The following is a 26,616-nucleotide window of genomic DNA, read 5'->3' on the forward strand; positions in this document are numbered from 1 at the left end:
CAGGCAGAACAATGTATTTTAAACTTTGTACACACTAGCGTTCTCTTTAATGCAGTTTCTATAACCATACTTTACAACTGTTAAGGTGCATACACACTGAGCTATTTTCCCCGCTGCCCAGCATTGTCAGTGGGGGTGAACGGCTTTCCATAGCAGGACGCTATGGAAAGCCGTCCACCCCGCCGTTCATCTACTGGTAATACCAGCAGATGAAGCAGGGGGCACGCATATGTCTGCTGAAAGCAGCTCAAAACACCAAAAGTTAGCTGCTTTCAGCTCAAAATCGCCTTTAGTCCTAAAACAGTGTAAAAATATAATACACACACATTTGTATTTATATAAGTTATAAATTCACTTTGCAGAAATTTCAACTTTGCCTAAACAATGCAGTAGCACTCAGTAAAGTATACTGGAGGAGAAGTTTTTTTTGTTTTAAGAGCCTTCAATTAGCCACGAAATTGTGGTAATTTACCGTGATTGCGGCTTTTTTGCTGTGAAAAAAGTATTTCCGTGAGTATGCGTGCTTCCGCAATTTGCCTATTTAATTGCAAATTCGCGAAAAGGGATTACCGCAAAATATTGCTGCCAGGGAAAAGTGAAAAAAATGGTCAAATCTGCCTGTACCACCACCAAAAAGCTAAACTAACATCAGATAACCGTACAAAAGTTAATTATTTGTTAAAATAAAATTATTTATGGTACTTACATTGCATCAAATGACTGTTGTATGCATTTTAAAAATATTTTTTTCCTTAAATTATAGCTATTTTTCCCCCCAGCAAAATAAGTCGCAAAATTACATTTGGGGTACATAAAAATGGGTGTAAGTATATATTTGGGTAATTTTAGGGGACTTTTAAAGAATTATAAAAAAAGTGGTAACAGGCCGATTATTCCCACCTGCAAGTCTAAAAACACTTGTCCCACTCATAAAGCACCCCAATATACATGTCCTATACCTTGTACCCCAATTTCCATCACTTTGCATTGTTTCACCCCAAAAATGACATGTCCTTATTGGCCAATTTTAAAATAAGTAAAAACTTCTAAGTGCCTAATTAGTCATTCAGGGGTTGTTCCAAGGGATTCAGAACCAAATCCTGACATTTTAAACTTAAAATAGGGATTCTCTCCTGTCCTGCTCAGAGTTGGTGAATTTAAAATTGCGGTAAAATTACCTTGAATCCGTTTTCACGGACAATTGAATAGGCCTTTTCGCGAATTTACAGAGTTTCTCAGTTTTTACTAATTGAATCCGGCCCAATGTATGAGACCTTTGTAGTTCATATGCGAGAATTTTCCCTTTAAGTTTAAACTCCCAAATGTTGTTATAAGACATATGTATACTTTTGTAGTAACCTGTACAAGTACTCACTATTGCACACAAAGTTCTGGTGTTAGAACCCACTGTATTGAAAATTGTCTTCAAAAACAATTTCTTGTTGCTGATTAAGATTATTCCCATGACAGAGAGGCAAACTAAAAAACAAAACTGTATTTACCATCATTTGACCACTAGGTAGCAGTGTTCTGTTGTCTACGGTCTTTACTGGACTTGCGAAATGTAAAAGGATGTACCTACTGCAGGTATGGTACGGACTGTATCTTGTCATGACAGGCTCATCAGTCCTATACTGTAATTCTGTTTATATTCTGTTCACAGAGGACAAGTTGAGACTTGACTGGATATTTTTGGTTACCAACAACTTGTGTATAATATTGTTTTGCTCCTTACTCATGCCGACAGTATGGTTCTGTAACCTAATTTTGATGCAATTTTAAAATAAGGCATGAATTGATCCAAATATCATAGCAGGTTTGGCATGGCAGTTACCAATATCAGACATTCAGCCTAACAGCAGTTTAATAGATATTTATTTATTTATTTATTACAAGTAAAAGGGTCCATATATCAGCAATCAATTGGGTCAGTACTGCGTTTTGCAGATGATTGTGTAAAAGAAAAATCAGCAATATACTGTATGTGGTTTGCCAAGTCCAAACAAGAATGAGTGTAATCGGTAAATCAGGTTTTCCAACGTGTTGGATTTCACTGACCAGTTGAACTTTTAGTTTGGTAGTGTATGGCAACAATCAGCCGATTTGCAGACCATTAATACTATTTTAGAAGTAAAATGGACTCTTCCATGTTTTGCAGACCTGATCTTTGGATTAAATCAACCTGCAAATCACTGAAAATATCTGCAATGTATGGACACAATTTGGGGGTGATTTTTGATGTATGGGCCCCATAAATTGATGCTGTTTATCATCCCAGTGTGTGTAACACTAGTGAGTATGATATCCAGCATTTCAGATTCTCCTATCTGTAAATTTAAGGTGGAATTGTGTTTAATGTGCTGCATTGAATTCTAGGAATGTGTTCAGCTTCTTTTTCCCAGATTTTATAAACTAGCACAAGTAAGGGAGTCAGAGACGTTACTATTTTAGGTAGTAAACGGATTCAGATATTTCACTTAACTGAACCTCTGGCAGGATGTAGCGATTTCCATAAAAAATTGTGTTAAGCAGTGCCATATGTGGCCAGTTTTAAGTGTACTGTTGATTTGCATAATTGTACTGTAGGCAGCACCATCACTTATGTACCAGTGCTATTGTAATGTACAGACAAAGCCCTGATGCCTCAGTTTGTAAACTTAATACTGTATTTGCTTTATATATTGCCCTGATTACCAAACTTTTCTTAAACTACAAAACCAATGCAGTATTCTCAGAGAAAGCCTTATCTGCTTTACCCAATATGTCTGTAATACGCTTTTCAGACAGAAAGTGAAATAAGCGGGTGAAGCAGTTCTAACCGGTAATTTGCCGCTTAACACAGGTCCTTTTCCTGTGTGAAAAGGTCAACCTGGGTTGAAATCCCCCAGGAATTTACCATGGTCGTAGACCCGGGAATATCGACCTGGGTTGACCCTTCTACATAGACAAAATACCCGTGTTGATCCGCAACTTACTGGGTGAAGATTCTTGACTCGGTAATTAGCGTCCCTGTGTGAAAGGGGGGTTTAGGCAGCGGTGCTAGTCTGTGTGCAGGGTTACAAAGGCAGTGCTAGTCTGTGTGCAGGGTTACAGCAGCGGTGCTAGTCTGTGTGCAGGGTTACAGCAGCGGTGCTAGTCTGTGTGCAGGGTTACAGCAGCGGTGCTAGTCTGTGTGCAGGGTTACAGCAGCGGTGCTAGTCTGTGTGCAGGGTTACAGGCAGCAGTGGTGCTAGTCTGTGTGCAGGGTTACAGCAGCAGTGCTAGTCTGTGTGCAGGGTTAGAAAGGCAGTGCTGGTCTGTGTGCAGGGCTACAGCAGCGGGGCTGGTCTGTGTGCAGGGCTACAGCAGCGGGGCTGGTCTGTGTGCGGGGTTACAGCAGCGGTGCTGGTCTGTGTGCAGGGTTACAGCAGCGGGGCTGGTCTGTTTGCAGGGTTACAGTAGCGGTGCTAGTCTGTGTGCAGGGTTACAGTAGCGGTGCTAGTCTGTGTGCAGGGTTACAGCAGCGGTGCTAGTCTGTGTGCAGGGCTACAGCAGCGGGGCTAGTCTGTGTGCAGGGTTACAGCAGCGGGGATAGTCTGTGTGCAGGGTTACAGCAGCAGTGCTGTCTGTGTACAGGGTTACTGCAGCGGTGCTAGTCTGTGTGCAGGGTTAGCGGTGCTAGTCTGTGTGCAGGGTTACTGCAGCGGGTTCGGCCTGTGGGCAGGATTACAAAGGCCGTGGTGTTGGTCTGTGTGCAGGGTAAAGGGCCTACACACTGCGATTCTGCCCAAAACTGATTTTGACTATGCAATTTCCCTTGAACTCCAGAGCCCATAACCGCCGATATGGACTATACACACGGTGCAATTTTCGCTATGTACAATTTTGACTATATACAATTTTAACTATACTAGAAACTATATTGTACAGATTCAGTGCTAGCCTGTGTGTAGGGTTGCAGAGGCAGTGCTAGTGTGTGTGCGGGGTTACAGCAGTGGGGCTGGTATGTGTGCAGGTTTACAAAGGCAGTGGTGTTGGTCTGTATGCAGGGTTACAGAGCTAGTGCTAGCCTGTGCATGGCTACGGCAGTGGTGCTAATCTGTGTGCATGGTTACAGGCAGCAGTGGTGCTAGTCTGTGTGCAGGGTTACAGCAGCAGTGCTAGTCTGTGTGCAGGGTTAGAAAGGCAGTGCTGGTCTGTGTGCAGGGCTACAGCAGCGGGGCTGGTCTGTGTGCAGGGCTACAGCAGCGAGGCTGGTCTGTGTGCAGGGTTACAGCAGCGGTGCTGGTCTGTGTGCAGGGTTACAGCAGCGGTGCTAGTCTGTGTGCAGGGTTACAGCAGCGGTGCTAGTCTGTGTGCAAGGTTACAGCAGCGGTGCTAGTCTGTGTGCAGGGTTACAGCAGCGGGGCTAGTCTGTGTGCAGGGTTACAGCAGCGGTGCTAGTCTGTGTGCAGGGTTACAGCAGCGGGGCTGGTCTGTTTGCAGGGTTACAGTAGCGGTGCTGGTCTGTGTGCAGGGTTACAGCAGCGGTGCTGGTCTGTGTGCAGGGTTACAGCAGCGGTGCTGGTCTGTGTGCAGGGTTACAGCAGCGGTGCTGGTCAGTGTGCATGGCTACAGCAGCGTTGTTAGTATGTGTGCTACATACAGTGATGCTCACACTGTACCAGGAACACTAATTTAGTACTTCAGGAATTGGTATAAGGTGCAGATTAAGCATAACATTTTGTGGTGCAGCTGCTCCTATCAGAACTTGGTCTTTTGCCTTTTCTCCTGGATTTATGACTTTGTTTTGTGATATTGCCCAAGTAGTCTCTGTATCCTTGCATTGTTCTTTGGTTAGTAATGCGACTAAAGGTCCATACACACTGAGCGCTTTTCCCCCCCTGCCCAGCGATGTCAGCGGGGGTGAACGGCTTACCATAGCAGGACGCTATGGAAAGCCGTTCACCCCGCCATTCATCTACTGGTAATACCAGTAGATGAACGGCGGCCGCCAGCGATGAAGCGGGAGCGCGCATCAGAGCTCATCGCTCATCACCTGGGCATACACACTGGGCGGTTTTGAGCTGAAAGAAGCTCAAAACGCCAAAAGACACATTTTTAAAGAGTAGACTCTTGGCGTATTTAACTACAGTTGGGCATGGCTTGCTAAATGGGGCTATTTGGCACAATTTCAGCAAAGATATGCAGGATGTGGACACACATGCTGGTCCCTCATTTTTACAAAGTCCTTTCTTACGTCCTACAGTTTTACAGCCATCAATAGGTAGATGGACAATTAAACCACTTTGTTTGAAGTAAGTTCATAGGGCTGCAAAACCAGTGTCCATTTAATTTGATGAATATGTTCTTTAATACCTATGCATATTAGATTTTTTTATTTCATTATCATCATGGAGCTAAGAGCCATGGCAAATAACATAAACTGCTATAAAAGATCTGCAGTCACTAACTCAGGGGTTATTGAGCAGTGAAAAGAGTGGAGAAGCCCATTGCAACCAATCAGCTTTCAGGTAACATTAACCAAGTACAATCTATATAGATGCAAGCTGTTTGGTTGCTATGGGCAACTTCTCTACAGGTCCACTTTTCCACTCTCTTCACTGCTTGATAATTCAACCCCCTTAGTCTGAATATGAGGCAATTCAGTTGAATGATATGTTTAATAATGCCTGTAATGAGTGCCCGGAGCTACTAAATTGGTCAGGCTGTAAACCAAGGTGCGAACAGAAATCCAAATAGACAAGTGCCTCAATGCTGAAATTTGAAAATGCTGATTGCCGCCACTAAACCCCCGGGCATTAGGCACGGAAAATGGCATCTGCCGATTTCAGTGCCGGACGCGATTCAGATTTAATCACTCCTGGCACTCATTCCTGACGCTGTTCAACATTCACTTTCAATTGAATTCACACCTATAGCATTTTGGGATTTGTTGTACACCTATATGTCTAAAACTAAACTTTTCAGGCAGGTTTGTGTGTGTCTAATATTAGTAGCCTGGAGAAAGACCATTGTGCACTGTAAGTGGATCTCATAGGTACATCATAACAGGTGGGTTGGGGAGACTCTCTTGCCTAGAAAGCAGTATTGAAAATGAATCTGTATTAGAAAATTGTGTTAGTGTGTTGTAGTGTGTTACCGTGCTACTTTTAAAGAAAAAAATAAATCCAAAATCAACAGTGGTGCATTAAATTGTGTGATAAATTGCTGATGAATCTATTACGAGACAGTGGAATATACAGTGATACCTTCTTTTCTTTTTTCTGCAGAATGTGAAAACATTTGCCTCCTCACACAGTCTAGCGAGTGTCCATGAAGTAGCAAGCTGGCTTTTGGAAATGAATCAGGAACTGCTGTCTGTGGGCAGCAAGAGGCGACGTACTGGCGGTTCTGTGCGAGGTAATGCTTCCTCCAGCCAAGCAGATGAGGAGCAAATGAACAGAGTGGAGGAGGAGGAGGAACAGCAGCAGCATCCTAGACAGCAAGAGGAAGATCACATAGAGTTGAATGGCGAGGTGGGTGGCCCTGGAAGTGTGGAGAGGAGGGACCCCCAGCCGGAGTTATTGGAGGAAAACAATAACAGCTGTGTTGTAGCAGATCAGTCTGAGGACCATCCTGAGGACAATGAACAGCAAGAGGAGGAGGAGGATGAAGATCATGTTTGTGATGATGAAGATGAAGAAGAAATGGACCAGGACAGTGATAACTTTGATCAGTCCGATGACAGCAGTAGGGAGGGTGAACATAGAAATGGCAGCGATATTCCTAATTCCAATAGTATAATGGACATGTCCCACCACCAAAAGTCCTCTCTTTTCCACACAAAAACAAAGGTGAGTGTCTTCCGTGTTACTTACCATTATGAATGCTACACACTCCTGCACAGTAGTGTTATGTGTACACACTTTCAGTTCTCTTAACTAATGTGGTTTTTCTATAGCTTGTCATTGACAAAGGCAGGATTGCATTTTTTTTGGTTTTGTTTTATCCGTAAACTTTTCCTGTACTCTATTACTGTGAGGTTAATGATTGGTGCTTAGGGCCTGATTCTGCGATGGTAGTAAGGAAAGAGCAAGTAACTTTACACCACGGCAAAACCATGCTGCACTGCAGAGATTTATATTTCAGAAGGGTGTGTCCTAAAGCTAGGTATACACTTTGTCCAATCCTTTATCAGGTCAAACTGCAGATCAGACTGTTCATACACTCCTACTGCAGACCTGCTCGCAGATCTACAGCCAGTTCTCGCTACACACTTAATCAGCTGACCAATCTGCATCTACTGTAACAAATCTAAAATACATGCAGCTGCGGATGGAAGGGGGATTTGTTAATGAGGAATTTAATTAAATTAATGGTAAAGGTGGGGGGGTAGTGAGAATGAGAATATCATCATTGGGGATCAGGAGGGGATTTTGATCAACAAACAAACAAACAAACGTCCCTGGTCCAAAAAATAAGGGAAACAAAATGTGCAGGGGTAAGCCATATTTAACGAACCAGCACCGGGCTCGGAGCTGGCCCTGGTTCTAAAAACATGGGTAGCAAAACAAGTGGGGGCCCCTTGTATTTTCAGAACTAGCACTGAACTCCACTAGCAGGGGAGTTATGCCACATCCAGGGGACACACTCGGCGGGGCCCCATGGCTGAAGCATTCACCCCCCCCCCCTAACTACTCAGCCCATGCTGGGGATTGCCGGGTAAGTGGGGACCCCCTCAATAAAGGGGTTGTCCATCTCCAGGGCACTGAAGTCCGGGGCTGTTCCAAGCACCCCTGGGAAGTGGGTGCGAGTTAATAGTTCGTTAGTGAAAAATAGAATAAAATATTGTGTTTTACAGGAAGAATACTAGTCCCAGCAAGCCTCTCCTGCATGCTGGTACTTGGAGAACCACAAGTACCAGCAGGCGGGGCTTTAAGGGCTCTTGGGTACCTATAGTCCCCTGTAAAAGAAATATTAAAATAAAGGCAAGACACAGAATGTTTAAAAGTTTATTAGTCAGCACCTTGACCTAGGGGGAGGTGCCTTTTATGCTCTTTTACATGGCCGCTGCCTCCTCCAGGACATCCCCAGCACCTTCACCTAGGGGGAGGTGCCTTTTATGCTCTTTTACATGGCCGCTGCCTCCTCCAGGACATCCCCAGCATCTTCACCTAGGGGGAGGTGCCTTTTATGCTCTTTTACATGGCCGCTGCCTCCTCCAGGACATCCCCAGCACCTTCACCTAGGGGGAGGTGCCTTTTATGCTCTTTTACATGGCTGCTGCCTCCTACAGGACATCCCCAGCATCTTCATCTAGGGGGAGGTGCCTTTTAAGCTCTTTTACATGGCTGCTGCCTCCTCCAGGACATCCCCAGCACCTTCACCTAGGGGGAGGTGCCTTTTATGCTCTTTTACATGGCCGCTGCCTCCTCCAGGACATCCCCAGCACCTTCACCTAGGGGGAGGTGCCTTTTATGCTCTTTTACATGGCCGCTGCCTCCTCCAGGACATCCCCAGCACCTTCACCTAGGGGGAGGTGCCTTTTATGCTCTTTTACATGGCCGCTGCCTCCTCCAGGACATCCCCAGCACCTTCACCTAGGGGGAGGTGCCTTTTATGCTCTTTTACATGGCTGCTGCCTCCTCCAGGACATCCCCAGCATCTTCACCTAGGGGGAGGTGCCTTTTATGCTCTTTTACATGGCCGCTGCCTCCTCCAGGACATCCCCAGCACCTTCATCTAGGGGGAGGTGCCTTTTATGCTCTTTTACATGGCCGCTGCCTCCTCCAGGACATCCCCAGCATCTTCACCTAGGGGGAGGTGCCTTTTATGCTCTTTTACATGGCCGCTGCCTCCTCCAGGACATCCCCAGCACCTTCACCTAGGGGGAGGTGCCTTTTATGCTCTTTTACATGGCTGCTGCCTCCTCCAGGACATCCCCAGCATCTTCACCTAGGGGGAGGTGCCTTTTATGCTCTTTTACATGGCCGCTGCCTCCTCCAGGACATCCCCAGCATCTTCATCTAGGGGGAGGTGCCTTTTATGCTCTTTTACATGGCCGCTGCCTCCTCCAGGACATCCCCAGCATCTTCACCTAGGGGGAGGTGCCTTTTATGCTCTTTTACATGGCCGCTGCCTCCTACAGGACATCCCCAGCATCTTCATCTAGGGGGAGGTGCCTTTTAAGCTCTTTTACATGGCTGCTGCCTCCTCCAGGACATCCCCAGCACCTTCACCTAGGGGGAGGTGCCTTTTATGCTCTTTTACATGGCCGCTGCCTCCTCCAGGACATCCCCAGCACCTTCACCTAGGGGGAGGTGCCTTTTATGCTCTTTTACATGGCCGCTGCCTCCTCCAGGACATCCCCAGCACCTTCACCTAGGGGGAGGTGCCTTTTATGCTCTTTTACATGGCTGCTGCCTCCTCCAGGACATCCCCAGCATCTTCACCTAGGGGGAGGTGCCTTTTATGCTCTTTTACATGGCCGCTGCCTCCTCCAGGACATCCCCAGCACCTTCATCTAGGGGGAGGTGCCTTTTATGCTCTTTTACATGGCTGCTGCCTCCTCCAGGACATCCCCAGCATCTTCACCTAGGGGGAGGTGCCTTTTATGCTCTTTTACATGGCTGCTGCCTCCTCCAGGACATCCCCAGCATCTTCACCTAGGGGGAGGTGCCTTTTATGCTCTTTTACATGGCTGCTGCCTCCTACAGGACATCCCCAGCACCTTCATCTAGGGGGAGGTGCCTTTTATGCTCTTTTACATGGCTGCTGCCTCCTCCAGGACATCCCCAGCATCTTCACCTAGGGGGAGGTGCCTTTTATGCTCTTTTACATGGCTGCTGCCTCCTCCAGGACATCCCCAGCATCTTCACCTAGGGGGAGGTGCCTTTTAAGCTCTTTTACATGGCTGTTGCCTCCTCCAGGACATACCCAGCATCTTCACCTGGGGGGCAGCGGCCTTAAAGCTCTTTTGCATGGCCGCTGCTCATCCAGGACTTCCACTGCGTCTTCTGTCTTCAGGAGCTCTTCATTGCTTCGCCCCCACAGTCGGACTGATACCCACTGCTTCATGCTGGCTAATATTAGACCGCACAAGGGGACGGGGAGGTGACCTGGCTCATCGCGGCCATCTTCAGTTTTAAAAATAAAGCTGTGGCGCCATTTTTTAAATGGGAAGCTGTATCCGCTACTATTATGCACACAGCCCACTGCCGAACTCTGCACAGGTAAAATAAGTACCGCCGCCTCACCCTACACCAAATTCCTTTGGATCCTGCACCACAGCCACGCTGATCGTGTACTGGGCTGCTGGGACCTTACATTTGCCAGCTCTGGTCTCCGCAGACTACACACTACAATATCAGTCGCCTGGGGTCTCCTCGTTTTAAAGCAGGTTTAAAAACCTAGAGACCCGTCAGGCGACTAGGAATCGGATGTGCGGGTCAGTCGGCATAGGGTACACACTTGTCCAGTGTAAGGCAAACCAGTTGGATATCATGAGGATTGGACAAGCTTGTACCCAGCTTAACTTGAACCTTAATTATAATATATAAATAAAGCTTTCCAACATTTGTGGGCCACTTGCAAAAGCAGCCAGGTTTGTCCCTGCATTCAAAAACATTAAATGTATTTGCCCGCTGCATTGCAACTTGGTTTGTCCAAGTGCCCAATTACTTGTTCGTTTTTTTTTTTTTTTTTGCTTTACTCCCACATCAGAATCAGGCCCTTAATGCAGTATTCTAATATACTTGGATAAAGTAAAAATATAGTCTATTTTACCCATATTTGTACACTAAGTTCTCATGGTCTTTATGTTCCTCGTAATTTAAAACGACAACCTAACTTATAGCCGCAGTATTTTTTCCTTTTATTATTGCCTCATTATTTTAAAATAATATTTGTCATAAAGGTAACTGTCCTTTTTTAAGGTAGACATGGTGAGCCCTGTACTCTCCCATTACACCTTCATGGTGGTGTGGCCTACTGGTGGGTTCTGATGGCATTGGGTGTATGAACTTGTTTACAGGGCTAAAGAAAATGTCTGACGAAGTATGTGAAGGCATAGCTTATACCCATGTCTGTTGTATGCTTTCCCCTGTGCTGCCCACATGGAAACAAATAAAATGTTTGAGAGATTGCATCATTGGATGTTTCTAATACATAGGTTCAAAAGTGACCTCTTAAAATTCAATTCTAATCTCACTTTATTGTTTGTGTTGTTTGGATACTTTTTGCTCAACACTGCAGACATTACTTTTTATTGACTTTTTCCCATTCCTTGGGGGAACTGTTTTTTGGTAATGTATACCCAACAGAGCTATTTAATTATTTTGCTGATTAGGCATGATTGCCATGGGCGCCCATTATTTCTGCTTGCACCCTCTTGTGGTTGTGGGCAGAACTGCATGAAAAGTTGGGCTTTTGTGCCCCTAGACTGCAGTTTCAGCAGTGCACTCAGTAGTTTAGCTGAGTCAATGCAATGTAACAGGCCACAGGGAGAAAGAGTTGTAGTTGCTTTATTAGCAAGTTATTTAGTGTAATGGCATAGCTGCCAACTCTGTACATCTGCCACCCCACAGTTCTTGAAGAAGCTGTACCAGGCCTTGTACCCCTTGGTTCACTATTGTTGATCATGAATTAATTTTTAATAAGAGCTTATAATAATGTCATCACTGGAAATTTGGACATTGCAAATGAGCTACTCTGTGTACACTATAGTACATTCAGCCAAATGAGAGAACTGGCATTGTAGGTTTCTGCTTTCATTCTTCTAAATATAGTACAAGAGTTTAGGCTTCGAAGAATCTGTTTTTTTGTGCTCCTTATCTGTGGCTGTAATAAATGTTGTTAAATGTATAATCATATTCGCTAAAACCAATAGATCAGGACAATTTTTCACCAATCGCTACATTTTGGTTATTGGAAGGACTGGAAGTATTGTTCTTCTGAAAATAAATCTCACAGGGCTTAAGTGAAATAGTCCCACTCATCAGGATGAGAAAGCATGAACAGACTGCAGGCTGGGTATGGGAAGGTCATGGCAGGCTAAATGCTTCACATTCATACATGTGTTTTAAAACTGCTATTGTAAAGCCCATAAATCCATTGTATGGACAAGCGTGTGTGTGTATTGTGTTGGAGTGTTTTTAACAATGGTTCTGTGCCTCTGTATTTGCCTCCTGGTTGTTACATGCACATATCTTTATATTCCTAATGATAAGCGTGGAGCCCAGGGAATGTCAGCTACAATGTCAGTGCTGCTCTGCTCTGCAGTCATCTGGTTGGTGTCTGGTTGGTGTACGTTACACTGCTTCTACAGAGCAGAACTGAAAACCTGGCTATGCCAATTGTTGAACAGTTTTTTAAATTGTCTTAAGGGGGGCATACACATGGAGAGATCCGTGCTTAAAATCTAAGCAATCTGACTAGATTGCTGAAGGTGGGTACACACTAATAGATATATCTGCAGATCAATTGATCTGCAGATATATCTATGGACGGATCGAGCAGTGAGTTCAAGAGAACGGCCGATATATCGACCAGTGTGTACGGGCCTTTAGACGTTAAGCACGGATCTGTCATGTGTATGCCCCCCAGTGATAGCCGCATCGCTATCGCCAGTGGCGCAATCTAGCAGGCCACTTACTTCAGCGCTGTGTGAAGTGAGCGTCCCCCCCCCACCCCTCGCTCAGCACACATCTGTGATAGATCGCTCAGCACACATCTCTTTAGAGTGTACCCCCCCTTTACCATGAGCACAGCTCAATGTCCTTCAGACACTGATGAGGCTATAAGGCTTTTCTTACTGGACTCTTCCAGCTGGATTGTTGATGTTTAAGGACACAGTTGGGATTAGAATCAAAATATAACACTGTGCTTGTGGTTTCTGATTGTTTTAAAGTGCGATATACCCATCTAGCATCGTCCCACAGCAGATTTAAGTTGGCAATACATCTTTTGTACCTGCTTCAGTGTGAGTGTGTTGGAGAGCTCCCGCCTTGCATTCTATCTTCATTAGGTCAGTATTGCTAAAACATTATGGGCGAATCAACTGTTTTTTAGGTGGTGATTAATAGGCGCCTAACGGAGCCCATTAATTATCGTGCTTGTCGCACCCAAAACAAGCAGGCTAAACCTGTCTAAACTAATGGGTGCAACATACAAAGTGCTGTTTGGGCCCCCAGAAGCCAGACTTTTGTACAATCTTGAGGCTGTGAGCAGAAGCGTGCACACCAACGGCACCTATTTGTTCAAATGATGAGCCAGATTTTCATTTCTTTGCTGTGTGTGTTAGATAAAGAAATAATGAAATCCCTATTATCTCAGGCATTTCTATTTCCATTCACAAAACTTCCTGTAACATTGCAAGTGGCCATCCCAATTCCAACCTGCGGTGTCAGGATACATACTATTAATAATTAGCATGCCAGCACCACTAGTGAACAGCGATGCGTCATGTACTGTGTCACAGCCAAGAGCTTTCTTACGTCTGCCTTGTCAGTTTGTCATAGCAAGCTCACCATAGGGCTCATTGTGAACAGAAGTCACCAGAGGCGACATATATAGATCTCCATAGCATCTCATTTACATTCCAGTTCAGAGATAGTCTTGCTCTCGTTACTATTCATATGTTGAGTGTGCTGGAAGTATACACAAGTGGGGCACATTTATTAAACATGGGTAATGTAATGGATACAGAAACGGTGCCAGTATTATTGTATCAGATTAATCAAGGATACTCCCAGACATGTGAAATGCAACACGTTGTGTCTATGGTGAAATATCATGAGGGCCTGGTCACTGTCATTCATACATGCGAGTTGTCCGGTACATGTGACTTTCAAACCTGCTGAAGTCGGGCAGATGATGGTGTTGAATTCCCCCACTGGTCCTAGGGAAAAAAGCAACACGTTTACCTGACGGTTCAGTTAGATACACTGTTAGTATGTAAAACACTAAATAAATTAGACAGGGGGTTTGGTTTAGGACAATCATCAATTTAGGACAGTTAATAGTGTTGAGAAGCATATAGCAGATAGCACCATAATGTAATCTTCTTTGTGAAATGCTAACATGAATAGTGTAGACAGTACAATTTCCAAGTTGTTCTAGTAATTTTCCTGGTATGTGGAATACTGTTTTTTGAAACCGTAAGTATGTGCATTATACACACTCTTGTACTGTAAACAAACACATACTTGCCCTGCAGACACATGGCCAAACTAAATGTCCTGCAGACACATGGCCAAACTAAATGTCCTGCAGACACATGGCCAAACTAAATGTCCTGCAGACACATGGCCAAACTAAATGTCCTGCAGACACATGGCCAAACTAAATGTCCTGCGCATACTTGTCCTGTGAACACATGGTCAGCCTAAATGTCCTGCGCATACTTGTCCTTTGGACACATGGTCAGCCTAAATGTCCTGCGCATACTTGTCCTGTGGACACATGGTCAGCCTAAATGTCCTGCGGACACATGGTCAGCCTAAATGTCCTGCGCATACTTGTCCTGTGGACACATGGTCAGCCTAAATGTCCTGCGCATACTTGTCCTGTAGACGCATGGTTAGCCTAAATGTCCTGTGCATACTTGTCCGGTAGACACAGGGCCAGTCTATATGTTTCTTGTTCTGCAAACACGTGGCCAGTCTAAGGGGCAGATTCAAATGTTGCCGGCGCCCCTGCTGGGCGTCTTTGCTAATGGGCGTCATATTGGAACTATTCAATTGTTTTTTCTGATAGACGCACATTAGCAGCGAAGCCACATATATTGTGCGAGAAAATTAGTTAAAAAGTCCATAGTTTAGGTGCCCAAACCTGGACTTCGGCCATCCAATCAAGTACTTTAGACAGGTTTAGCTGATTTGCATGGCTAAACTCGTAAGCTGTCAGGCGCGTTAACTACTAATGAGTGTCTATCTGAGAAACAATTGAATAGCTCTGATAGATGATCATTAGCATATATGTCCAGCAGGGGGTGCCGGCGATAATTCAATCGGCCCCTATTTGTACTGCGCATATGACCAGTCTTCTATATGTCATGCGTATTCTTGTCCAGAAATACATGGGCAGCCTAAATGTCCTGCGCATACTTGTCCTGTGTACACATTGCCAGTCTAAATGTTCTGTGTATACTTGTTCTGTAAAGACATGGCTAACCTAAGGGGAGAATTCAGTTGTTTTTCTTTCCGGACGCTTCTGGATTGCGCCCAATGGAGCAATTCAGTTGTTGCTCTGTTCGGAAATGAAAAACTGCACGGATACAAATGTATTCTTGCTTATCCCCATGTGCAGGCGAGAAGAAATGTGTAAAAAGTGACCTATTCTGGTGCCCAAATGCCACTTTTCGTACCGCTTTATGTGGCTAAATCCGGTACTTAACGGCGCGAACGAAATGATAAAAAAATTTGAATAGTGCCCTGCGCTCTCCCGTCACTTTAGACACTTTTGGGTAAATTCAATAGTTATCGCCGCCTGTTCTCCTGTCTAAAGTTACTGGATTCGCAGGGGCTGTATTCAATTGATGTGTATTGTGCCCATTAGTGTTGAGTTTAGTCTTGTAAAGCAGCTAATCCCGACTAAAGTAATGGGTGCGATCGCGAAAGGTGCCATTTAGGCGCCCAAACTGGTCACGTTTCGCACATTTCAGCTTGCCAACGCATGGGGCTGCAAGAATACATGCGTCTCCTTGCAGCAAATTGTGTCTGCACAGAGCAACAATTAAATTGCTCCATTGGGTGCCTTCTAATGGCGGCCATGGAGAAAAAAACAATTGAACTCCCCCCTTAGGCCAAGTCTTTACAGGACAAGTATTCACATAAACAATCTGTTTAGCTGGATGTGCATCCCAGAGACAGCAAGTTATGGGAACATTTCAGTGCAGAAGGTCATGCTAGGGCTTTTTTATTGTCTATGTTCTCTTTTGCAGTATTTTTACTTCTGGAAACTTAATACAAGATAAGAGATGTTCTGTCCAGATGCAGTGATTTTTACATAAGGTCAGCTCTAAAATAGCATTTTGATTACTTTGGCATTATTTCAGAACTTGAGGCGACATAACTACTGTCTTTCCTCCTATGCAGAGTATCTGCGCTGTATGCCACAGAGTTTCTCCCACAGACTTTATCATTATGATAAAAAAAACCTGTGCTAGGTATATATTGCGAGAAAAGGGTTAGCTGGTCCCTTTCTTGCATGAAATGTGCCCCTGAGATTAGATTATAATGTTGCAATTATTTATACTTTAGCACCAGCTGTACCAGCAGTATAAATAATATTTATGTGAAAAACACAGTTGAAAATCTTTAAATATATGTATTTAGTGTGGTAATAGGAAAGCACTTCCGTTTGTGTGTTCATTTATGTGTTTATTATTGACTTGACCGTTAATCAGTCAACACTAATATCTTACATTCCATGCATCTTTCATGTTGGTGGGCTTCTACTTACCCACAGTGCTGACAGCCTGGTGTATACTGTACCAATAGCCCACGACACAATACTGGTCTCTTATTAACACAAAAATATTCCATAGCATAATTTTATTCTTGTAATCTACAGTAGAAGCACAGTAGCCAGAATCACTTTTTTATTCTTAATGGTTTAAAATGTGTTCCATGGAACAAATCGACACTACAGATATACCAGTGGTAACCAACAGGTGGCCCCAGCGCCTGCCTTCCTCAGTGTCATAATTATTTGTTACAGCTTGTAATACTTGTATATAAAATGCCTGCTATGTTCTTACAGATAGGTGTGTCTTTCTATGATGAAATCTATTGTTTTCATTTACTACTGAGATTAAGAGTAATTTGCTGTCTGTTGTGGGTTAAGTGGGGTACTCACGGAGTGATATTCTAAGCAATCTGAATAGATTGCTTAGAATTTGAGCATTATCGCTCTGTGTGTACCCCCTACAGCGATAGCGATGCGCAGCCCCGCGCATCGCTATCGCTGGTGCTAGATTGGCCAATCTAGCGGGTCGCTCACTTCACCTGCTGTGCTGAGCGGAGGGAGAGATGTGTGGTGAGCGGTTCGCTCAGCACACATCTCTCCCGCATCGGCCAGTCTATATGGGCCTTTAGAAAACCGCCAATGCCCAACTCTTAAGGGTATCGGGTTAGCTGTCTGTGACTTGTAACAAGGGGTTGATTGTAAAAGGCACATGTCGAAAGTGTTGACATTTTGGGGCAGAATCAGTGCTGCTCAGGGCATTTGTGAAATTGTAGCTGTGCACATATTTGCCCATTTCGGTACACTCGATCTTTTACTGTGCACCAGAACAGCGGGGCCATTGTGTTCATTGAATCACCCCTTTTGCTGCTTCTTGTAGCATTAGATTTATAGAGCAATACTAATATATATCTTGGTGTGGTTGTTCCATTGTTTTATTGGCAGAAAAACTAGAGAATGTTCCTAGTGTTAACAGAAGCAATTTTCTGGTAGAGTATCTGTATATAGTACATAACTGCTATAAAGATAGTTGTGCTGTCAGTGTTTGCCTTACTGAAATTATGGTTAGCCAGGGCATTCCTTGATATTTACACAGGGCCGGTTCTGGCGCTCTGTGCGCCCCGGGCGGCAATATGGGGCGTGGCTTCGTACAGGGGGCGTGGTCATTTACGCCCCCTGTACAGACTGAAATGATGTGCGGTGCGCGATGACGTCATCGTGCACATTAAAGGACCTCTCCTCGAAGGGAAACTAGACGTGTACGCGTCTAGTTTCCCTTTACAGTGGCAGCGGGGGGGGGGCAGCAGCCAGCGGCAGCAGGGGGGCACACAACAGCAGCGGATCTTGCCCTGGTGCGGCGCCCTCCGGAAGGCGGAGCCCCGGGCAAAAGTCCTGCTTGCCCGTGGCAAGATCCGCTACTGTATTTACAGTGCATCCGGAAAGTATTCACAGTGCTTCACTTTTTCCACATTTTATTATGTTACAACCTTATTCCAAACTGGAATAAATTCATTTTTCTCCTCAAAATTCTGCACACAATATCCCATAATGACAACATGAAAAAAGTTTTTTTAGAGATTTTTGCATATTTATTAAAAATAAAAAACTAATAAATCACATGTACATAGGTATTCACAGCCTTTGCCATGAAGCTCAAAATTGAGCTCATGGGGGGGATCCTGTTTCCACTGATCATCCTTGAGATGTTCATACAGCTTAATTGGAGTCCACCTTTGGTAAATTCAGTTGATTGGACATGATTTGGAAAGGCACACACCTGTCTATATAAGGTCCCACACTTGACAGTGCATGTCTGAGCACAAACCAACCGTGACGTCAAAGGAATTGTTTGTAGACCTCTAAGACAGGATTGTCTTGAGGCACAAATCTACGGAAGGGTACAGAAAAATATCTGCTGCTTTGAAGGTCCCAATGAGCACAGTGGCCTCCATCATCCGTAAATGGAAGAAGTTCGGAACCACCAGGACTCTTCCTAGAGCTGGCTGGCCGTCTAAACTGAGCGATCGGGGGTGAAGGTCCCTAGTCAGAGAGGTGACCAAGAACTCGATGGTCACTCTATCAGAGCTACAGCATTCCTCTGTGGAGAGAGGAGAACCTTCCAGAAGGACAACCATCTCTACAGCAATCCACCAATCAGGCCTGTATGGTAGAGTGGCAAGACGGAAGCCACTCCTTAGTAAAAAGCACATGGCAACCTGATTGGAGTTTGCCAAAATGCACCTGAAGGACTCTCGGACCATGAGAAACAAAATTCTTTGGTCTGATGAGACAAAAATTGTACTCTTTGGCGTGAATGCCAGGCGTCATGTTTGGAGGAAACCAGACACCGATTATCACCAGGCCATTACCATCCCGACAGTGAAGCATGGTGGTGGCAGCATCATGCTGTGGGGATGTTTTTCAGCTACAACAACTGTAACTAGTCAGGTTAGAGGGAGAGATGGATACAGCAATGTACAGAGACATCCTGGATGAAACCTGCTCCAGAGCGCTCTTAACCTCAGACTTTGGTGACTGTTCATCTTTCAGCAGGACAGCGACCCTAAGTACACAGCCAAGATATCAAAGGAGTGGCTTTAGGACAACTCTGTGAATGTCCTTGAGTGGGCCAGCCTGAACCCAGACTTGAATCCGATTGAACATCTCTAAAGAGATAAGAAAATGGCTGTGCACCGACACTTCCCATCCAACCTGGTAAAGCTTGAGGGGTGCTGCAAACAGGAATGGGTGAAACTGCCCAAAGATAGGTGTGCCATGCTTGTGGCATCATATTCAAAAAGACTTGAGGCTGTAATTGCTGCCAAAGGTGCATCATCAAAGTATTGAGCAAAGGCTATGAATACTTATGTACATGTGATTTCTTAGTTTTTTATTTGTAATAAATTTGCAAAAATCTCAAACACTTCTTTTCATGATGGGATATTGTGTGTAGAATTTTGAGGGGAAAAATTAAATGTGGAAAAAGGGAAGTGCTGTGATTACTTTCCAGATACACTGTATACAAAATACAGTGACTGATGGGTGTATTGTCTCCCACAGAATATGAAATGCAATCTTTATTTCAGCCACAAGAGGGCATGAAATACCATCTTTCTCTAGGAACTGTGTTTTATCCCTGTGTGATCCGGATATCAGTGTGTGTTCTATGTCACTGCACATTTTTGTCACATTGAAAGAACAAATCACATCCCTTAACTCACTGTTTTTTCAATTTTTTTTATTCCTCAGAACAAATGAGAAGTAATTTGTATTGTGTTCATTTATTTATTTTGTTATCTTTACTAAACATAACTGTTTTAGATGTTGTAATAATGCTATATCTGAGAGTTTTGTATGGCATTCACACACTTGTGATCTTTTGTTTTTTTCTTCTTGCTGGCTTAGGTATCTTTTATGAGAACAAAATTATGACCATTTTTCTATACAGTTTGTTTTTTATAATATCTGGTTGGTAAAATCATATACTTAGGGATATATGTATTAAAAACCACAGAAGTGCTGCGATAATTAACACTTTGTATCGCTGCAGATATTTTAATTTTTAATGAGAATATCCCCACTATGTATGTAGGGAAAACTGCAGGAACAGATGTAGCGATAACCACTGTCCCTGTGAGTTACTTCTCCGGTAGCTTGGAGGAGATATTCACATTTGCCAAAAACTTCTCCAGGGACTCTGATACTGCGCATGCACACAGAATCACTTTCTGGGATCGAGGCCGGCCCCGGCGGAGGCTGCGGGAGGGAGAGGGAATGATCGCTCTCCTGCTACCATGACTCCATAGGCTAAATGAAGACGGTATAAACTAACGTGGCCATGTCTGACCAGCTTTGCTTCTCAGTGTTTAGTACATAGGAGTCAGATCGTAGTCCCCATTGATAATAATGTTGACTGCAATCTGTAGTGTTTATTAGCATTCTGCAGGAGATTTCTGTGATATCTGTTGCATTATGCTATTAGTACATATCCACAAAGCATAAAATTATACAGAAACTACAGTTTATACATAATTGTATGGGGGGAAAAAAAAAAGCTTGATACATAGGACCCTTAGTATTCAATCTAGGTGATCTGCTGATCAGTGAGAAAGGCATAATTACATTTTGAAGGACAGAATGTCAGATGTGTCCTCCAAAATGTAAATATGCACTCCTCGCTAGTGAGGGCCCTGCTCCTAGAGCAGGGGCGGATCCAGAAGAAAATGATAGGGGGGGCACCATGGAAGGGGCAAGTACATTTGCGTGCGGCTTCGGTGCATGTGAGGTGGCGCTTCTTATACAATGCCCACAGTTGTAGCGCTCATTATGCAATGTCCACTGTACTGGTAGTGCCCCTTATATAGAACCCCAAGTAGTGGTGCCCCTTTTGCAATGCCCGTATTGCCCCCAGTAGTAATGTTGCCTGTAGTAATGACCCCAGTAGTTTACCCCTGCCCCCTTTAGTTTAGCCTCCCAGTGGTAATGCCCCCAGTAGTTTAGCCACCAGTAGTAATGCCCCCCTGTAGTTTGCCCCATTGTAGTTTAGTCCCTGTAGTTATGCCCCCTTGTAGCTTAGCCTTCAATAGTAATGCCCCCAGTAGTTTGGCCCCTGTAGTTATCCCCCAGTAGTTTGGCCCCTGTAGTTAAGCCCCCAGTAGTTTGGCCCCCCTGTAGTTTAGCCCCCAAGTAGTAATGCCCCTGTAGTTAAGCCGCCAGTAGTAATGCCCCTGTAGTTTCGCCGCCAGTAGTTGGCACCTTTGTAGTTGGCCCCCAGTAATAGTCCTCCAGTAGTTTGCCCCCAGTAGATGCTACCCAGTAATAATGTCCCCCAGCAGTTTGCCCCCAGTAGATACCCCACAGTAATAATGTCCTCCAGTAGTTTGCCCCCAGTAGTAATGCCCCTTTTCTCTATCGTCCTAGTGGATGCTGGGGTTCCTGAAAGGACCATGGGGGATAGCGGCTCCGCAGGAGACAGGGCACAAAAAGTAAAGCTTTAGGATCAGGTGGTGTGCACTGGCTCCTCCCCCTATGACCCTCCTCCAAGCCTCAGTTAGATTTTTGTGCCCGGCCGAGAAGGGTGCAATCTAGGTGGCTCTCCTAAAGAGCTGCTTAGAAAAGTTTAGCTTAGGTTTTTTATTTTACAGTGAGTCCTGCTGGCAACAGGATCACTGCAACGAGGGACTTAGGGGAGAAGAAGTGAACTCACCTGCGTGCAGGATGGATTGGCTTCTTGGCTACTGGACATTAGCTCCAGAGGGACGATCACAGGTACAGCCTGGATGGTCACCGGAGCCTCGCCGCCGGCCCCCTTGCAAATGCTGAAACGAGAAGAGGTCCAGAATCGGCGGCAGAAGACTCCTCAGTCTTCTTAAGGTAGCGCACAGCACTGCAGCTGTGCGCCATTTTCCTCTCAGCACACTTCACACGGCAGTCACTGAGGGTGCAGGGCGCTGGGAGGGGGGCGCCCTGGGAGGCAAATGAAAACCTTTTTTGGCTAAAAATACCTCACATATAGCCTCCGGGGGCTATATGGAGATATTTAACCCCTGCCAGAATCCGTTAAGAGCGGGAGACGAGGCCGCCGAAAAAGGGGCGGGGCCTATCTCCTCAGCACACAGCGCCATTTTCCCTCACAGAAAGGCTGGAGGGAAGGCTCCCAGGCTCTCCCCTGCACTGCACTACAGAAACAGGGTTAAAACAGAGAGGGGGGGCACTAATTTGGCGTTAGAAATATATAAAAAAGATGCTATAAGGGAAAACACTTATATAAGGTTGTCCCTATATAATTATAGCGTTTTTGGTGTGTGCTGGCAAACTCTCCCTCTGTCTCTCCAAAGGGCTAGTAGGTCCTGTCCTCTATCAGAGCATTCCCTGTGTGTGTGCTGTGTATCGGTACGTGTGTGTCGACATGTATGAGGACGATGTTGGTGAGGAGGCGGAGCAATTGCCTGTAATGGTGATGTCACTCTCTAGGGAGTCGACACCGGAATGGATGGCTTATTTAGGGAATTACGTGATAATGTCAACACGCGCCAAGGTCGGTTGACGACATGAGACGGCCGACGAACAATTAGTACCGGTCCAGACGTCTCAAAAACACCGTCAGGGGTTTTAAAACGCCCGTTTACTTTAGTCGGTCGACACAGACACAGACAGGGACACTGAATCCAGTGTCGACGGTGAATAAACAAACGTATTCCTTATTAGGGCCACACGTTAAGGGCAATGAAGGAGGTGTTACATATTTCTGATACTACAAGTACCACAAAAGAGGGTATTATGTGGGATGTGAAAAAACTACCGTAGTTTTTCCTGAATCAGATAAATTAAATGAAGTGTGTGATGATGCGTGGGTTCCCCCCGATAGAAAATATGGGCGGTATACCCTTTCCCGCCAGAAGTTAGGGCGCGTTGGGAAACACCCCTTAGGGTGGATAAGGCGCTCACACGCTTATCAGAACAAGTGGCGGTACCGTCTATAGATAGGGCCGTCCTCAAGGAGCCAGCTGACAGGAGGCTGGAAAAATATCATAAAAAGTATATACACACATACTGGTGTTATACTGCGACCAGCGATCGCCTCAGCCTGGATGTGCAGAGCTGGGGTGGCTTGGTCGGATTCCCTGACTAAAAATATTGATACCCTTGACAGGGACAGTATTTTATTGACTATAGAGCATTTAAAGGATGTATTTCTATATATGCGAGATGCACAGAGGGATATTTGCACTCTGGCATCAAGAGTAAGTGCGATGTCCATATCTGCCAGAAGATGTTTATGGACACGACAGTGGTCAGGTGATGCAGATTCCAAACGGCACAAAGGTGTATTGCCGTATAAAGGAAGAGGAGTTATTTGGGGTCGGTCCATCGGACCTGGTGGCCACGGCAACTGCTGGAAAATCCACCGTTTTTACCCTAAGTCACATCTCTGCAGAAAAAGACACCGTCTTTTCAGCTTCAGTCCTTTCGTCCCTATATGAGTCATATCTGCCCAGGGATAGAGGAAAGGGAAGAAGACTGCAGCAGGCAGCCCATTCCCAGGAACAGAAGCGTTCCAACCCTTCTGACAAGCTCTCAGCATGACGCTGAGACCGTACAGGACCCCTGGATCCTACAAGTAGTATCCCAGGGGTACAGTTTGGAATGTCGAGACGTTTCCCCTGCGCAGGCTCCTGAAGGCTGCTTTACCAAGGTCTCCCTCCGACAAGGAGGCAGTATGGGAAAAAATTCACGAGCTGTATTCCCAGCAGGTGATAATTAAATTACCCCTCCTACAACAAGAAAAGGGGTATTATTCCACACTATATTGTGGTACTGAAGCCAGAAGGCTAGGTGAGACCTATTCTAAATCTAAAAAAATTTGAACACTTACAAAGGTTCAAATCAAGATGGAGTCACTCAGAGCAGTGATAACGAACCGGGAAGAAGGGGACTATCTGGTGTCCCGAGACATCAGGGATGCTTACCTCCATGTCCCAAATTTGCCCTTATCACTAAGGGTACCTCAGGTTCGTGGTACAGAACTGTCACTATCAGTTTCAGACACTGCCGTTTGGATTGTCTACGGCACCCCGGGTCTTTACCAAGGTAATGGCCGAAATGATGGTTCTTCTTCGAAGAAAAGGCGTCTTAATTATCCCTTACTTGGACGATCTCCTGATAAGGGCAAAGTCCAGGGAACAGTTGGAGGTCGGAGTAGCACTATCTCGGATACTGTTACAACAGCAGGGGTGGATTCTAAAGATTCCAAAATCGCAGCTGATCCCGACAACAAGTCTCCTGTGCTTAGGGATGATTCTGGACACAGTCCAGAAAAAGGTGTTTCTCCCGGAAGAGAAAGCCAGGGAGTTATCCGAGCTAGTCAGGAACCTCCTAAAATCAGTGCATCATTGCACAAGGGCCATGGTAAAAAAAATGGTGACTTCCTTCGAAGCAATTCCAGTCGGCAGATTTCATGCAAGAACTTTTCAGTGGGATCTGCTGGACAAATGGTCCGGATCGCATCTTCAGATGCATCAGCGGATAACCCTATATCCAAGGACAAGGGTGTCTCTCCTGTGGTGGTTACAGAGTGCTCATCTTCTAGAGGGCCGCAGATTCGGCATTCAGTTTTGGATGTTGGTGACCACGGAGGCCAGCCCGAGAGGCTGGGGAGCAGTCACACAAGGAAAAAATTTCCAGGGAGTGTGATCAAGTCTGGAGATTTTTCTCCACATAAATATAGCTAAGGGTAAATTTATAATGCTCTAAGCTTAGCAAGACCTCTGCTTCAAGGTCAGCCGGTATTGATCCAGTGGGATAAAAACATCACGGCAGTCGCCCACGTAAATAGACAGGGCGGCACAAGAAGCAGGAGGGCAGTGGCAAAAACTGCAAGGACTTTTCGCTGGGCGGAAAATCATGTGATAGCACTGTCAGCAGTGTTTCATTCCGGGAATGGAAACTGGGAAGCAGACTTCCTCAGTAGGCACGACCTCCACCCGGCAGAGTGGGAACTTCATGGGGAAGTTTTCCACATAATTGTAAACCGTTGGGAATTACCAAAGGTGGACATGATGGCGTCCCGTCTGAACAAAAAACGGGACAGGTATTGCGCCAGGTTAAGAGACCCTCAGGCAATAGCTGTGGACGTTCTGGTAACACCGTGGGTGTACCAGTCGGTGTATGTGTTCCATCCTCTGCTTTTCATACCTAAGGTACTGAGAATTATAAGACGTAGAGGAGTAAGAACTATACTCATGGCTCCGGATTGGCCAAGAAGGACTTGGTACCCGGAACTTCAAGAGATGCTCACAGAGGACTTATGGCCTCTGCCGCTAAGAAGGGACTTGTTTCAGCAAGTACCATGTCTGTTCCAAGACTTACCGCAGCTGCGTTTGACGGCATGGCGGTGGAACGCCGGATCCTAAGGGAAAAGGCATTCAGGAAGAGGTCATCCCTACCCTGGTCAAAGCCAGAAAGGAGGTGACCGCACAACATTATCACCACATGTGGCGAAAATATGTTGCGTGGTGTGAGGCCAGGAAGGCCCCACGAAGAAATTTCAACTCGGTCGATTCCTGCATTTCTTGCAAACAGGAGTGTCTATGGGCCTCAAATGGGGGTCCATTAAGGTTCAAATTTCGGCCCTGTTGATTTTTCTTCCAGAAAGAAGTGGCTTCAGTTCCTGAAGTCCAGAAGTTTGTCATGGGAGTATTGCATATACAACCCCCTTTTGTGCCTCCAGTGGCACTGTGGGATCTCAACGTAGTTCTGGGATTCCTCAAAACACATTGGTTTAAAACCAGTCAAATCTGTGGATTTGAAGCATCTCACATGAAAAGTGAACATGCTCTTGGACCTGGCCTGGACCAGGCGAATGTCAAATTGGTGGTTTTTTTCTCAAAAAAGCCCATATCTGTTTGTCCATTCGGACAGGGCAGAGCTGCGGACTCGTCCCCAGTTCTCTCCCTAAGGTGGTGTCAGTGTTTCACCTGAACCAGCTTATTGTGGTGTCTTGCGCCTACTAGGGACTTGGAGGACTCCAAGTTGCTAGATGTGGTCAGGGCCCTGAAAATATAGGTTCCAGGACGGCTGGAGTCAGGAAAACTGACTTGCTGTTATCCTGTATGCACCCAACAAACTGGGTGCTCTTGCTTTTAAGCAGACTTTTGCTAGTTGGATGTGTAATACAATTCAGCTTGCACATTCTGTGGCAGGCCTGCCACAGCCAAAATATGTAAATGCCCATTCCACAAGGAAGGTGGGCTCATCTTGGGCGGCTGCCCGAGGGGTCTCGGCTTTACAACTTTGCCGAGCGGCTATTTAGTCAGGGGCAAACACGTTTGTAAAATCCTACAAATTTGATACCCTGGCTAAGGAGGACCTGGAGTTCTCTCATTCGGTGCTGCAGAGTCATCCGCACTCTCCCGCCCGTTTGGGAGCTTTGGTATAATCCCCATGGTCCTTTCAGGAACCCCAGCATCCACTAGGACGATAGAGAAAATAGGAATTTACTTACCGATAATTCTATTTCTCGGAGTCCGTAGTGGATGCTGGGCGCCCATCCCAAGTGCGGATTATCTGCATTACTTGTACATAGTTACAAAAATCGGGTTATTATTGTTGTGAGCCATCTTTTCAGAGGCTCCGCTGTTATCATACTGTTAACTGGGTTCAGATCACAGGTTGTACAGTGTGATTGGTGTG

At 45.4% G+C, this 26,616-nt stretch overlaps 1 protein-coding gene and 1 long non-coding RNA gene across 7 annotated transcripts in view; one reads left to right on the forward strand and one right to left on the reverse strand.

The window, feature by feature from the left end:
• FBXW7 (F-box and WD repeat domain containing 7) overlaps nucleotides 1–26,616 on the forward strand; it is a 382,444-nt gene that overhangs the window by 166,646 nt on the left and 189,182 nt on the right. For all 6 annotated transcript variants that reach the window (XM_063920550.1, XM_063920551.1, XM_063920552.1 and 3 more), the window contains one exon: nucleotides 6,252–6,815. In XM_063920550.1, coding sequence (XP_063776620.1) covers nucleotides 6,321–6,815 — 495 coding nt within the window. In that variant the 5' untranslated portion in view covers nucleotides 6,252–6,320. The remainder of the gene's footprint in view (nucleotides 1–6,251; nucleotides 6,816–26,616) is intronic.
• LOC134920909 (uncharacterized) overlaps nucleotides 13,634–26,616 on the reverse strand; it is a 39,268-nt gene continuing 26,285 nt past the window's right edge. Inside the window, exon 3 of the long non-coding RNA XR_010177469.1 lies at nucleotides 13,634–13,858. This is a non-coding gene — a long non-coding RNA (uncharacterized LOC134920909). The remainder of the gene's footprint in view (nucleotides 13,859–26,616) is intronic.

The sequence above is a fragment of the Pseudophryne corroboree genome, chromosome 1, assembly GCF_028390025.1.
Source record: "Pseudophryne corroboree isolate aPseCor3 chromosome 1, aPseCor3.hap2, whole genome shotgun sequence".
Taxonomy (NCBI): domain Eukaryota; kingdom Metazoa; phylum Chordata; class Amphibia; order Anura; family Myobatrachidae; genus Pseudophryne; species Pseudophryne corroboree.